This window comes from Narcine bancroftii, chromosome 6 (genome assembly GCF_036971445.1).
Source record: "Narcine bancroftii isolate sNarBan1 chromosome 6, sNarBan1.hap1, whole genome shotgun sequence".
In the NCBI taxonomy this organism is placed as follows: domain Eukaryota; kingdom Metazoa; phylum Chordata; class Chondrichthyes; order Torpediniformes; family Narcinidae; genus Narcine; species Narcine bancroftii.
The window spans coordinates 184,243,916-184,259,796 of record NC_091474.1 but is presented as its reverse complement, the minus strand read 5'-3'; the positions used below and the strand labels follow the sequence as shown (position 1 = coordinate 184,259,796).

Genomic DNA, 15,881 nt, shown 5'->3' with positions numbered 1-15,881 from the left:
TTTGCATTCATAGTTGTAAAATTTTGGTCGCCTATTCAAAAAAACTTTATTTAAATAGCAAAACATTTAAAATGCAACATTTTTTTGTTCAAATTCTAAGGCAGTGGTTTTCAACCTTTTTCTTTCCATTCACATACCACTAAGTATTCCCTATGCCATAGGTGCTCTGTGATTAGTAAGGGATTGCTTAAGGTGGCATGTGGGTGGAAAGAAAAAGGTTGAAAACCACTGTTTTAATCATCCCTAATTGACTCGGTATGTGCACGATTTCAAAACTCCAAAATAGGTCACTGACAATTTTTCTCAAGTAAAATATTTCAGTAACAATTGGGTCTAGAGCAGTGATTCTCAACCTTCCTTTCCCACTCACATCCCACCTTAACCAATCCCTTACTAATCACAGAGCACTGATGGCATAGGGATTACTTAAAGTGGTATGTGCGTAGAAAGAAAAAGATTGAGAACCTCTGTTCTAAGGAAATTTGAGAATGCTTCAAATTGAAAAAAAGCATGCAATGTTGCAGAAATGAGTGGTAGAATTATCAGATTAGGAATTTCTTGGGAATCAGCAATGGATAACTATAAAAATTATAGAGAAGGAAGAATGTCAGTGTAAACTAGAAAATATCAAAATCACTGAAAGCATCTGGAGTAATATTAATTATTGAATTTAATAATTTTAAAATTATGAAATATTGACCCCTTCAATAAAGTAATTGACCATCTTGAGCTTTTTTGGCATCATTTTTCATTGCAGAAAACACTAAAAATATTCCAACAATAGTCACTGATCACCAGGGATCCAGTGAGGAAGAATTTAAAAAAAAACAATGTGTTGCAAATAAAGTCTAAAAGGGCTTAGGTCAACAAGTTCATAAGATAAAGGAACAGAAGTAGGCCATTTGGCCCATCAAATCTTCTCTGCAAATCCATCTTGAGCTAATATCTTTCCGTAATTCCATGGGGTCTCATCTTGTTAAGCAGCCTTTTATGCAGCACCTTATCGAAAGCCTTTTGAAAATCCAAATACAACATAGACAGCCTCACCCTTGTCAATCCTACTTTAGATTTCCTCAAAAAATTCCATTAGGTTGGTCAGATAGGGTCTTTCCTTCATGAAACCATGCTGGCTTGGACCTATTGTACCATGCACCTCGAGTTTTTTCATAACCTCATCCTTGAAAATCGACTCCAATAACTTTCCAACTGTTGACATCAGACTAATAGGCCTATAATTTCTTTTTTCCTGCCTCCCTCCTTCCTTAAACAGCAGAACTATATACCAGGATCTTAAAAGGATGGTGGATTCACCAAAATTACTTGTATTCTGGGGAGGCCTCTTTCAGAGCATTAAGGAAATGAGGATTTGGAAAAGCATAACTTGTAAGACCACTGATCAAACAAGAGGGACTGCCTCTTGATTAGTAAGGAGGTAATGGGACACTTTTAAACAAAAAGATAATTGAGCAGAGTCAATATGCTTTCATGAAAGGGAAAACTTGTTTGGCAAATGCTGAATCTTCACTGCCCTGTGATATAAGATGGGGCAAAAGAGAACCAGTAGATTGCAGTTTATTTTCATTTTCAGGTGCCACATAAAAGACTTTGCACACAAAATTACACCGGGTTGGGAGTAACGTATTGTCCTGGCAATGATAGCAGCTAATTAACAGCAAAAAAGAGACAGAATAAATAAATTGGTGTGGACTGGGGTCCAGTGTGTGCTCAAGGGCCTCAACTATTGATGACATGCAAGAATGATTTGTGTGTAGGAATTGAGTGTACTGCCGCCAAATTTGCTGGTGATACAAAAGTGAGTTAGCAAGTTGTGGGGAGGGTACAAAGAGCTGGAAAGGGGTGTTTCTGGGTTCAGTGAATGGCAAAAAGTTGACAGAATACATAGTTGGGCAGAGAAACAGCAGATGGAGCTCAGTTTAGAAAACTGAAGTGATGCACTTTGGAAGATTGAATTTGAAGGAAGAGTGCATGGTTAATGACAAGATTTATTTTGCAGTGTTGGGGAACAGAGGATCATGGGATCCAAGTCTGTAGATAACTTAAGGTTGCCATGCAATTTGATAGGGTGGTTAAGAAGGTATATGATATGCTGTCTTACATGGGGGATTAAGTTTGAATCTTAAGGTAGTATTATAGCTCTATAAAACTCGTTAGACCACTTGGAGTTTTCCATTCAATTCTGGTGGCCTCATTACAGGAAGGATGTAGAAACTTTAGAGAGGGTGTAGAGGAGATTTACCAGGATGCTGCCTTGACTGGAGAATAACATATTTTATGAGAAAAGGTTTAGTAAGCTCAGGCAAAGACGAAGGATGAGTGATGAATTAATAGTGATATATGAGATTATGAAGGGCATAGTTAGGGTGGACAGCCAGTGTTGCAATGGCCAATACCAGACAACATCAGTGTAAGATGAGTGGAGGAAAGTTTTAAGGAGCTGTCAGAGATACATGAAATAAATTGCCGGGGTTGTTGGAGCAGCTGTTACATTGGGGATATTTTAAAAATCTCTGGATAGGCACATGGATGTAAGAAAATAGTAAATTCTGCTCTGTGAAGGAGGAAAGGGTTGGATTGATATAGGTCAGTACTGCCTCATGGACTGCAGGGCCTGTACTCTATGTCTCCATGAATGCTGGAATATGTAGTACAAAAGTTAGGATTTTTTGTTGAAACTTTACAAGGTATAATTTTATTCTCCAAATTTAAGGAGGGATTTGCTTATATTGGTGGTAGTCCAGAGAAGATGCATCTGGTAGATTTCTGGGATGAAGGGAATGATGGATAAAGAAAAGTTATGCCTATACTCACAGTAGAATTAGAGGTGATGATCTGATTGAATCACTCGATTCTAAATGGACTGTCAACACTAATCCTCAGAAGATGCTTTTCCTCTTGGTGGTGGTGGTGGGGGTGGGGGGGGTGGTATCTAGAACTTCTGACAATTGAGGATAAGAATTTAGTTATTTAGGACTGCAAATTGGAGATCATGAATCTTTTGAATTCTCTACCACCAGAGCTGTGAAGACAGTCTTATGTATTCAAGGAAGACAAGACATTGGCAGAGCTTTGCACAACAGTGGAGTCAAAGGATATTGGGGAGAAAAGGAAAAGTGGCATTGAGGGCAAGGTTGGATGAGGCAGGATTGTTTTGAATGATGGCACAATCTAATGGAATTGATTGCTTATATTCTTGTATCCATTTCTCTGCAGATGCATTAAATTAGCCCTCGTTCATGATATGGCAGAATGCATTGTGGGTGACATAGCGCCAGCAGACAACATTAGTAAAGAGGAAAAGCGCAGAAGAGAAGAAGTAGGTTTCAATCACAACTTCACTGGGTACAGCTTGGATTTTTTATCATAGGATTCATGTTTTGAATACAAGGTGATTCTACTATTTAAAAAAAAATAAATAATGTTGGAATAATTTTCAAAACTAAAAACCTAGCCTGAACTGATTTTTGCATCTTTCTGCTCTCCTCTCTGAATTGAGGTCTTGAATATTAGTGATTTGTAAAGCATATATGTGTGGAGGAAATGTGGCCCCACTCACTGCCTATCTGGAAGGTGTGTATTGCAGGTGAAGATGTGTCTTTCTTTCTCCACCCCATCATCGAGGTTGGGCTCTAATTACTGCCGTTGACTAATACAAATTACTCAGTGGCTGAACACACTGATTAGTGCTCTATTTAGCACCAGCACAGAGCACATTTTTCTCTCTGCCTTGTGGTATTAGCCCCAGATACCACTCCATTGCTAGGTTGCTACCATGGACATTGCTTGGAAAGGGTGCAGGTAAGGTGTGCACTGCACTAAAGCTGAGCCATAGTATCACTATAGTTCAAATTGCTGTAGATCGATACTCGCAGTAGAGCTGCACCCCCCCCCCCCCCCAACTGACAATAGGGTCTGGGATGGGTGTGTATTTGCTAATGCTTGCGTGTGCACATACATACCTCATATACCAGAGCTTGAAAAATACCAATGTTAACATTGAGGTTAACATGACAAGCTAAGAAATAGTTTCATTCAAGAACAAGCAAAATGAAAAAAAATCCCCTTTTGTCCCTTTCTATCATCAATCAATATGTTGCACATCAGTAACGTTTCTTTAAATTTATCTACTCAAATTCTTACTCTGGAGTACATGAAATGAAACTAGCCATTCAATCTTTGATTCTATTGTATTATCCCTGATTTTATCTCTATTTATTTCCTGAAGTTTAATATTTGTCAACTTGATCTAATGTCTCAATTCTAAAAATCTCATTCTAACTCTTGAACATCTCAGCTGAACCAGTTTGGGAAATTGTATCAGATTTTCCATGCTTACTGTGTGCAAAAACAATTTGAGGTTTGCTTCTGAATGGCCCAATTTTAATTTTAAACCAAGCTTTCCTTTTCTTTACCTACCCTATCTAATAGTTTGATTATGGCACCCTTTGACTTTTGAACCATAGGCACATATTACTGCTTATTCAATCTCTCTTGCAACTTAATTCTTTTAAGCTATGAATAGCTTGATGAATATTTCTGAACTCCTTTCAATACCAATCCTTCTATTATCTTTATCAGCATCCTTCCTCCAGAGGCTTGTTGCCCAAAACTGATTTAAATTTTGATTTTAAATAGACCTTTAAGTTGGTTTCCTGCTAATAATTGGAATGTAGTGTTTCTGAATTGGGCAATTTCTTCCATGAGTGTTCCTGCAAGCCAGATTTTTTTCCTTAATTGATTCTCCAGCAATATCCAGTTTAATTTAGTTCTTCTTGACATATCTGAAAGTGTGTGTTGCTGAATCTTTCAACCTCCTTCCGTAGCTTTTTCAAATTGCATTGTACCTCAGTAAATCTAGTAAATAATGATTTTGCAGCAACAATTTGGTTTGCTGCAAAGATAATTTGAGTTTGGATCCTTTGTCAGAGTTAATAGATAAAATGGAAATAGTCATATTTTTGTAACAAAATTTGAAAACAGAAAAGAAAAAAATAGAATTAAATGCACAGTTATGCAATAATCTCTAGACTGTTTTATGTAAAACATGAAAAAATAATCAGTAAGGCAGTGGGATAATAAGAGGGCAAAAGTCGTTCCCAATATTGGAGAATAAAAGTGCATTAGATCCACAGCAAGCCACCTGGTGTCAAAATGAGGAAATACAGCAATGTGTAAATATGAAGAAAGGCTCACTCACTCCCCAGTGCATACTGAACATCACCAATGTAAACAAGTTGGTGCTTCCGTTTGATAATGTGTATAATGTTAAATTGTTTTTCTGTAGGAGGCTATGAAATATTTAACAGGACTCGTGAGCAATAATGTGAGTAAAGAGATCCTGGAGCTTTGGCAAGTGAGTACTTTTTCAATATTTTTATTAGATTTTTATATAGGAATACATACAGAAAAAGATTGATGCATAACAATGATACAACTATAACAAAGTAAGCAAACTCCCTATAATGTAATTGTTTTTACATTATGCAACACTATAATTCAAAGATAAAAGGTTGACAAGCTTAAATGATGGCAGGATGACTCAGCACACGTGCTAATTCAGACTGCAGGGAGAGGGTGGCCCAGGAAAATTACCTGAGTCCACAGCCCTACCCAGGAGGTATCCAGGTAATTTTCCCGGGCTGACATTTTCACACTGCCGGTTGACAGGAGGGTTACATGGCGGTATGAAAAGGGCTACTGCATCTGCCGGTTCCTTCCCCTCCATGGAGCTGCCTGAAAGATTATAGATCATTAGCCCCCTTTCCCCAAATTTACAGATAAAGCCTCTGACTGGGATGAGTTACTAAGCAGGGATAAGGAGACATTTTAAGAGAGTCGCCCCAGCTCTTCATCCTTTGTCGACGCCATTGCTGTTTGACACAACTTTATTCAAACAGCTGTTCTGACCAAGGCCCTCCACTGAGTGAATAGATTTATGTGTTACTTCAAAGAACATTTACTTTTATATAGGACTGGAGGGGTATGGACCGGCTGCTGGTCAGTGGGAGTAGGAGGGTGGGGATTTGTTACGGCATGGACGAGTAGGGCCGAACTGGCCTGTTCTGTGCTGTAAGTGGTTATATGGTTATATATGGTATATGGTAAAGTAAAAAAGAAGAAAAAAAAGGCAGGTAAGTACTAAATTATTTCTATTTCTGATTTTATAAAAATGCAGCATCAATGGGATGACTGGCCTTTGCAAAATCATTTTTATGACAATGTAGGTTTTCTCAATTATCTGTCGTAAATGTATATAATTAATTTCCCATCATGTTATCTTTTAAAAGTTAAAAACATCTTGTAGAAATATGGACTTTGTTTGAATTCTGGATAATGCAGAAAAAATAAGTCCTTGAGATTTCAATGTGTTTTATGCAATTAGACTGGGCTGTGAGATGTATGATGTGAAAAGCTGGAGCACAGAAAAAAATTGACAGCACCAAGACTATAACCCTTGATTTTGCATTTTATTTCTCCTCTCCCAATTTTTAATATGTGTTTACATTTGAAGACAGACTGTTGGGTCTGCATCATTGTATGGAAAAAGCAAACCAACCAGCTTGCTATTCATGTATTTTTGCTTGGCTATTAGTTGAGTCTTGTGGCACATTTCTGATCGTGTATTCCTCTCACTTTAGATTTTTGCATTATACAGGTACATAATCTTATATCCAAAACTCTTGGGGCCGGGCATTTTTCAGATAATACAATAATAGTAATGGTGGTACATTAATTAATTGCACTGATTTCAGATTCGTGCAAAATGAAGACACTCAAACTGAAAGGGTCTCTGGACCACGGTTGCGGGGGGGGGGGGGGGGGATGCACTCATTGAAGTGAGTCGGGGACCAGTGGCTGTCTGCATTGCAGAAGTTGCCTCTGGCTCCTGGGCAGGAATAGGCAGTGGTGGTTGGGAGATGTCAGAGACTGGTAGCACTGAGACATGGCACTTGATGGGTAGTGTCAGTTCATGTTTGGTGCCAAATGTGAGCTTTAGCGTGCAGCTGTCATTCATGGAAAAAGTATTTGGTTTTCAGAATTTGTACCTGTACATGGGTTCAATATTCTCAGAATGAATTGAACTTTTAAGAGTTGCCAGTCACAGGAGCTGGGCATTTGAACAGAAATACCTCCTGTAATAGAAAGGAGGTTGATGTCTGGAAATAATTACATGGAATAGAAGATGATTCTATGGAAAGAAAGTTTAGAGTGGGAGACAATGGTGGAAATGGTTTTGACGTTAGACTCTTTGAAAAGAAGGTGGAGACAGAATTTTGGGGTTAGTTGGGCCTTATCCTTTAAGTTGCAGTTTGTTTCAGCTGACATTTTTGGAATTGGAGATGGTTCTGCCAAATATGATGATAGTTAAGTATTCCAATGGTCCATCATGGCTCCAGCCTCTGCCTTTAGGATGCAAAGATGAGAAAGGTATTAGGAGGAGGTTTTGGGGAGATAACAATGAACACTTACTTGTAACTTTGTTCAAGTAAACTGTTAGGTTTATTGTAATCTTGGTAAACAGCCAGAATAAAGTGGAAATTTGAGGAGTCTGAAGCAGTAGGAGAGATTTTCAAAGGTAAAGGTTTGTAGGTTGTTAGTGTAATATAGATTGAGAGTTTAAGAAAATAGAGGTTGAAAGTTCATTAGAAATGATGCCAACTGAAAAAATGTTGCTTTGTACTCTTGCATATATACGTGTCCTCTAACTAAAAATGACAGTGAAGTACTCCCTCAGGTTTCCACGGACTATAATAAAATCATTTGCAGCTTAAAAAGTGAAATTAATGTTATAACTATCTTCATGGCGAGATTGCTTTGAAAATTCATTTGTTTTTTTGAGAAATGTGCCCCATTACCAATAAACCAACTGATACACAGTTGTGTGTTTCACCTATATATATATATATATATATATAAAGGGATATTTTTATTTGTGTTCATCTTTTGTCACTAATGTAAAGTACATGCTAGATACAAAGGGACTTAATGGGATACATATGGTTCTTTGACACACTGTTACAAACATTGAAAATGTATTTCCATTTGAATGCATCTTTCTATAGGAATATGAAAACCAATCAAGCAGTGAAGCTAAATATGTGAAAGAACTGGATCAGTTTGAAATGATTGTACAAGCTTTTGAATATGAAGAGCTGGAAGAAACCCCTGGCCATTTACAGGAATTTTATGATTCAACAAAAGGTTAATTTTGTCTGGTTAAATAAGGGATTACTGACATTAGAAGTTTCAGCATGAGCCACATTGGATTCTTTTCCACAATCCTGGCTGATCACTTTAAGAATTAATGTTTTCTTGATGAATGTCCACAACCTTAAGTGGGGGGGGGGGGGGGGGGGGGGGAAATCATGTAATGATTTTAAAATAGTGTCTTTTATCTTGAAAATGCTGTTCAAGATTCCTTAACCAGGGAAACTGGTCATATTAATTCTATTTTCCTTTCTGCCAAGGTTGCAGAGAAAAGTACATATTCTTGCATGATCAATTCTGAATTTGTGCTAATCTGTTTCGAATTATCACGTAGTACATCATTCAAAACTCTACTAAAGAAAACTAATGCATTCTTTATCTGATTTTGCAGGAAAATTTCATCACCCTGAAATCCTTCAATTGGTGGCAACTCTGAATGCAGAAAGGAATTCCAAAGAGAGAAAAGAGAGTTACTGATTTCTCTGCAGAGTGAAATGTTGCATTATGTTGATAGCCTGGAATTCAGAATTTTATCACTGTTCTCATTGAATAAGCAAATTCAACAACCAAAAAAATCTTATTAGGGCATCAAATCAACTGCCTCATCCTCCCAACTTTGTGAAGAGTATAATAATGTACTTGTTATTCAATATATTGACAGTGTTAATGACAAGCTATACAGGAAAGAATTATTCCATTTAATTAGCTCGCTGTGGAATTTACACCACAAACTTTGTGTAGAATTATCTGCTTAAGTTTTTAAACAGTTATTTTTTTTAAAATTGCTGAATTTGAAATGAACATCAATCTTACTACAATGGAATAATTGTACATAAAATCAAATACAGTGGGTAACCAGACATCCATACACAATATTACATTCTTGTAATAGGCTTTGGTTAAGTGATCTTTGGCTTCATGGACGAAGACTTATGGAGGGGTAATGTCCACGTCAGTTACTCGCTCTGTTACCACACAATTAGAGGTCAAGTTTAGAATCTTTATAAATACAACAAATTTACTCAGCATAGACTGACTAGTGAAGTTTACACAATCAACACCAAGATTGACACATTCAAACTTAGCAATTTTATAGAAAACACTCCACCTTTACTGTTATCCCAAGCTTGATTCCTGAGCACTGGCATTAGCAGCAGAATTCAACACATCTTCAAAGCTTCCACTGTTGTTGATAGGTGCACCAACTTTACACTAAACATGAAGAAAAATCCACAGCATAACTTAGTCTGTTCATTTATCAGCAAATGTAAAACAAAACACCATTTAACTTAGAAAGAGGGGGGGGGGGGGGTGCTGCTTCCTGGCCAGAGTGTCATTACCTTTCAATATCATGAGACCAGCTCGTACAAACCCACAGATTCGACCAGCTACCCCGAACACACTTCCAACTATCTTGCACGTTGTCAGAACTCCATTTGCTCGGTTAATTTACAATCAATTTAGAAATGTGAGTTAAAAGTATTTTTTTTTCTAGTGAATTTTGTTGCTTGAAGTACATCAAATCTTGACTAAGAATTTCAAGTATACAAGATTAAAAAGTCAATATTAGCAACATTATCAATGGTTTTGAGAAGTGGGGCAATACTACCACCAGCACTTCGATAGTCCTACTGTTACCTTTAGACCTCTGACTGTAGTTTCCATCTGCTCTTCAAAGGATTTGAAAGTAGGAGAATTTCTGTGGCAGAAGGAAACATTTTCATAATAAAATGAATAGGTCACGTATGCAAATAGTGTAACCAAGTTTATTAAAAATCACAACACTTCTAATTTTACATTGCCAAGATTATTTGTTCATGAATGGAATTGCACATCCAGTGACGGAAAAGTTAAAACCTTGTAAATTTTAACTAACATGCATGTGAAATAATCTTGAGATAACATAAATACTCTATTATGTAAATTCACCAACAATATCGCAGAAGTCATGGCAGCTGCCAAATCAAATGTCGATACCACTCGACATTGTAAATAAATATTATTTGTACTAAAAATTTGCCATTGCCAGTATTAGTGGATGAATTGTTTTACATGGCTGCCTATATCTTTTGTCCATTATTTTTGTGAAATAATCGAATATGTTAAAGATCAATCTGCTAGCATTCACTAATATTTCTAAAAAAAATTCCATTTTTGCATGCACAACCCATGATCCAAAATGGATCAACCTTGAGGCTATGACACAATCAAAACATGTTTCTGTTTTGCATATGTTCTGAATGAATATTTTCTAAATACCTTAAACGTTGGGTTTCAAGTTTTGATTTATGTGCATTATGACAATTTAGAACATGTAGAAATGAGTCAACTCTTAGCTAAATATTTACGAATTAATTCAGCTCTCCAACATTATTAGGCCCAATAATTCCTCTGAGCAAGCAGAGTGATTGTGTCCATAGTTCCAATAATTAATGATACAAAAGGCTCATTTGGGTACAATAATGAAGGTTATAAAACTTTACTAATCAAACTAGTTTGATTCTAGCTTTATTTTTTCAGTTGATAACTGCATTGAACCTGACCAAAATTTACCAGAAATTTTGCACCAGTTCACTACTTTCACATTTAAAAGAAAAATGTTAAACTTTACAGAAATATTTGTAATTTTAGAAATAAGGTACAAGTAAATGTCAAGACTATTACTTAGCAGCGAAGCATTACTTTATCACCATATTACCTTGCAGCTGGCATGCTAATTGAATGCAGGGCAGGGTAACTGGCAATGGAAGCATTAAGGAAAAAATAATGAATGTGCTTTAGTGAAAGAGTAAATGAAGAAATTGGCCACCATTTTAAAAAAAATCACTGATTGAAAATGCTACTTTGTCCTTTTAAAAAGGTACCACATATAACAGAAACACAAAGATCCAGGCTTGCTTTTTTTTAAAAAAAAGGATTCCAAAATTAATCTAAGCGCTAAACATTCCCCACATCCTTGTATGCTCAAATTGTTAATCATCACAGAATTATCAAACAAGAGGTAGTAGATCTAATACAGAGTATCACAAAAATGACAGTTCACAGCTGACCTTGGAGATGTATGGACTTCCCCCTCCCCCCCCCTTCCCATTATTGTATACTGTGAGGATTCCTTAATGTCTTCAAGCTAGTTCAGCAACAAATCACTTTGAAGATTAGAAACCAGGTAAATAAAAGGCTAAATTTTCACTGGCATTTTTTAAAATAAATTGAATTTTATGGCAATGGGAATCTGCCTGGTTTCCTCTCTCCCTACCAGTTAGTACTTTGTCAAAATGGATGTTCTCGCAGCAATTTTCAAAGTTGGTACTAATATGCCTGACAAGATTTTTTTTGTAAAATTTATACTTAGATTATTTTATAAAAGCCCCACAGACCCACTGAAATAGGTAACTTCAAAATAAATTGCATGGGATCAGTGGAACCTTGGCTATGTGGATAAAAATTGGCTTGCAGGAGAGAGCAGTAGTGATAGGAAAGAATTCTCCCTGGAGGTCAGTTACTAGTGGAGTGCCTCTTTGGGATGACACAAAGGTTGGAGGAGTTGTGGCTGGAACTGAAGGGTGTCAAAAGTTACAATAGGATATAGAGAGGATGCATAGTTGAAAAGTAAGTGTGAGGTGATGGATTTTGGAAGGACAAACCAGAAGGCTGAGTACAGGGTTAATGGTTGGTTACTTAAAAATGTGGATGAACAGAGGAACCCTTGGGGTTCAAATCCAGACATCCCTCAAGTTTGCTGCACGTTGATGGAATAGTTAAGAAGGCCTGTGGGATTCTGAGCTTCATTAATAGGGAGATCGAGTTCAGGAGTAGAGCGGTGATGTTGCAGCTCTGGTAAAACCACACAGAGTATTCTGTGTGTTCTGTTCTGGTCACCTTTTATAAGAAGGATGTTGAAGGTATGGAGAGGGTGCAGAGGAGATTTACCAGGTCGTTCCTGGATTGGAAAACAAGTCTTAGAGCTTGGACTTTATGGAGTGTAGAAGGATGAGAGGAGATTATGAGAGACATAGATAAGGTGGACAACCAGCACCTGCTTTCCAGGGCAAGAATAGCAAATACCAAAGGATATATGTGCAAAGTTAAGGGAAGATAGTTTAGGGGAGATATTAGGGGTAAATTTTTTCTTTTACACAGTTGTGGATGCCTTGCCAGGTGCGGTGGTGGAGGCTGAAACATTACAGGCATTTAAGAGACAGGCACATGAATGAAAGAAAAATAGGTTACAGGGTAGGGTGGGTTTAGTACTTTTTTAAGGAATATGTGTGCCGGCACAACATGGAGGTCTGAGGGGTCTATACAGCGTTGTCATGTTCTATGTTAAAAGCTTATTTCAACAAATTAAAATTGCATGCTTAAAACCGTATCATTTCTTCAGTCAGGAATGTGACTAAATATAAAACTGCTGCCTTCAATTACTTGTTTTTATCAAATGGGAAACAAACTATCTTTGATCCCAGAATGAAAAAATAGTATACAATCCTTTAATTAATTTTCATGGTTGTTAGCATGGTACCAATATGGATAGTTTAGCTCCATCACAATAAACTTCATAAAAACTTATAATAAATACATTTCAACATTATTTTGCTGTCAGAATAATTTTTTTTTGTAGATAAAATTGCAATAGTTATGATTTCCTTTGCTCAAATGAATCCAAATGAATAAAAACAATTTCTGCAGTGCAATCTAAAGTTTAAGTTAAACTATATAAAAGACACGCAAAAACATTTATACTATTTTAATCTCACCTGCTTGGGAGCAGAAGACTGAAGTAATGCAAGCTACAGCAAAACAGTTAATTGGTTGTAAATATACAGCACAGAACACACTAAAGAGAGTATAGTCAAAATAATACTTGTAAACATTAAAGTTTTATTTACAAGCACTACTAACATTTTTAAGTTTGTTTCTTTTTACTTCCAAAGATTGAGGTAATTTTTACATGGTTCAATACATTTATTGTACTTTATGTTCTATACAAAAATATTGTGCAATAAATTTATCCATTCAGAAGTACTAAATTAGAATTGTATTTAACTTACTTCATCTCTCCTAGTTTCTTAGTAAGCTTTGATCTTACATTACTTAAAGTTGCTGACGCCTTCTGTCCCGTGTTATTGAGAGTTTCTTGTGTTTTTTTATATCTGAAAAATTTAGACATGACGGCCAGTTAAAGAAATAGATTAGCCTCTAATTATATTTCAATGAAGAGTACAGCTTTGAACATCACATATGGGAATCTGTATAGTTCAATAAATTTGCAGGGGAGGAAGGACTTGGGTTCAGAATAGAAAAACAAAACAAAACATTTCAAAAAAATTTATGCCAATTCAAGGAGGGGGGAGGGTGAGAAAGAGGTCAAAGCAATATCCAATACATTTACCTTTTGAATGCAATAATCACCATGAAATAGCACAAGTCCAATTTAAATGTTTTCTGTGCATCTGCTCCTGCAAGAGACAGATACCAATTCCACATCCAACAACTTGACGTAAATTTTGGACTCCTGTATTTATTTGTTGTGTATTATTAGTTCCCTTGATATACAATTACCCATGTGACAGATTATGTTGTATTTTATATAGATTTGTTCTAAAGGAGATAAATTGCGGCAGGTTTTTTGGTGTAGGTCACATACAAATACTTCAAAACAGATCTAATTTAAAATACTGGAGCTCTGCTCAAGCCAGACATTCCAGCTCAGAGTGCCTTTGCAAAAACTTTGAAGACTGCGTATGGGGACTTCACTAATGTGATTGTTGTTTTGAAGAGCAACAGGTGAAAGAACTTGAAGGATTAGGTCTGGAGTCGCAGGCTGAGTGGAGTTCATTGTTCTAAGAGGGTCATGTGGTTTTGCAGAGAGAATAAAACAGGCTTTTCTCTGAGAGGGAGAGAATTCAGTTCTACAGTTCAGCAGCAGTAGCTGGAACATGGCAAGCTTGTGGAAAAACCCCATTTTGAAGATGGGTTGTGAGTGCTTAGTTCAGTCTGGTCAATGCCCTTGTGGTCCATACAAGAGGAGATATCTGGCTGCCTAATGTTTCATTTGAAATAAGGGAAACAAAAAGAAACTCTGGTGACCTGAAAGAAAAGTTATCAACTGGAAAACCCTGATGGGGCAAGTTTCTTCAGCAAGACACTAATTTGGCTGATTACAAGGAATCAGTTTGTGTCCAGTGAACAACAGATCTCTCTGAAAACTGACAAGAACCTTCCTGAGTGGTATCCATTTAACTTTCAAACCCCAAGGCCTGGTGAAGATTCATAAATGTTAAATACTGTGCACAGTATGAGAATTGTCTGCAACCAGTGAACTTGGAGGAATGAGAAGTGATTGGACTGTGAACCAAAGAACTTTTCTGAACTTTCATACACATTACATACATGTGCATTTAGAATTAGAAGGGGGTTAAGTTAGATTAAGTTAAAAGTGATAAGTTAAAGTTTGATCCTGTTTTCATGTTTAAAGATAATTAAAAGCAACTTATGTTTAAGTAACCATTTGTCTTGGTGAATTTCTGTTGCTGCTGGGTTTTGGGTTCCTCTGGGCTCGTAACACCCACAAAGTAAATTTGCTTCCAAAATGCACTTTTTTTTAGAAATCATTGGGCAACAAATATTTAGGAACTAAAAGAAAATCGCCCATTATTTTGATCTCTTTAATAAGATGCTTAATTACAAACTTAATTATGGAACAGCAACACAAGTTATTAAACTTGATCTATCAGCATTCTCTAGGTCAGTACACTTGCATCACATTCACATTTAAATACTGCTCCATGGCAAGAATCTGCAATAAATGAAGCTTGATCTGTGGGTCAACAGTACTGACAATATTGTGCAACATTATGTCTGTATTAGCTGACTTACTAAAAAAACATAACCAACTGCAGTATGATGACAAGAAATCGCGAATCAATACATAAACACGATTGGTAAGCAAAATGTTTAGAGTTTCAGAGTTAAAATATAACCTATTATCTGACGTTCCATTTCACCATAAAAAGGAAGCTTAGTACAAATAAATTAATAATATTTTAGGGGAAGATTCGAAGGTTAGGCAAATACTGAAAACAAATGAAAATCAGATGAAATATCTCTTCAGTCACTGGAGGCTCATTCCAAAACATCTTGAAAAAAATTTGTATTCTAGGAATAGGAATATCTGTGCAGCCAGGCTGAAGACCAGGGCTATTTCAACCTTTTTAGCTAAATTGCAGTATATAAATCATGCTTATACATTATGCTTGGAAGGATAAGCTTTACTTGCTCACTGAAGCCTGTTTTGAAAAGCCTGAACATTCATGAAGAAGTCCTCCACATGGATACAATGAGTCTGGCGGGACACATGGGTTTATGTATCTTGGGTAGGAGATAGAAAAGGGTAGTGGAGGGTTGGGAAACAATAAGGTTGGAGGCTAAGCCAGAGAGGTGATCAGAAGTGGTGAGTTCAGAGATGGTGCATGATACAATGGTTTGATGGGGTCCTGTTGGAGGGGTAAGAGGAGGTGTCTAAGAGATGACAATTGGTTTAGGCCAGATAGAGGTCAGAGCGCCAAACAACAGTGCCACCTTGTCTGCAGGTTTGATGGTGAGGTTCAGATTGTTGCAGAGAGAGTGGAAGGCCAAAAGAGGTGGAGAGTTTCTTT

General features: G+C 36.7%; 2 protein-coding genes across 9 annotated transcripts in view; one reads left to right on the top strand and one right to left on the bottom strand.

Annotated features, from left to right (window-relative positions):
* hddc2 (HD domain containing 2) overlaps positions 1 to 14,730 on the top strand; it is a 285,409-nt gene extending 270,679 nt beyond the window's left edge. For both annotated transcript variants that reach the window (XM_069886927.1, XM_069886926.1), the window contains exons 3-6: positions 3,232 to 3,334; positions 5,303 to 5,371; positions 8,082 to 8,220; positions 8,618 to 14,730. In XM_069886927.1, coding sequence (XP_069743028.1) covers positions 3,232 to 3,334; positions 5,303 to 5,371; positions 8,082 to 8,220; positions 8,618 to 8,703 — 397 coding nt within the window. In that variant the 3' untranslated portion in view covers positions 8,704 to 14,730. The remainder of the gene's footprint in view (positions 1 to 3,231; positions 3,335 to 5,302; positions 5,372 to 8,081; positions 8,221 to 8,617) is intronic.
* The window catches only part of tpd52l1 (tpd52 like 1), a 35,064-nt gene continuing 24,559 nt past the window's right edge, over positions 5,377 to 15,881 (bottom strand). The window contains exons 4-8 of one of the 7 annotated variants that reach the window (XM_069886918.1): positions 13,275 to 13,376; positions 12,981 to 13,013; positions 9,865 to 9,925; positions 9,335 to 9,438; positions 5,377 to 9,191 (exon numbers count right to left, since the gene is read on the bottom strand). In XM_069886918.1, the coding sequence (XP_069743019.1) occupies positions 9,343 to 9,438; positions 9,865 to 9,925; positions 12,981 to 13,013; positions 13,275 to 13,376 (292 nt within the window). In that variant the 3' untranslated portion in view covers positions 5,377 to 9,191; positions 9,335 to 9,342. Of the gene's footprint in view, positions 9,192 to 9,334; positions 9,926 to 12,980; positions 13,014 to 13,270; positions 13,377 to 15,881 lie in introns of those variants that run through there. The other 6 variants (XM_069886919.1, XM_069886920.1, XM_069886921.1 and 3 more) reach the window with 6 other exon arrangements.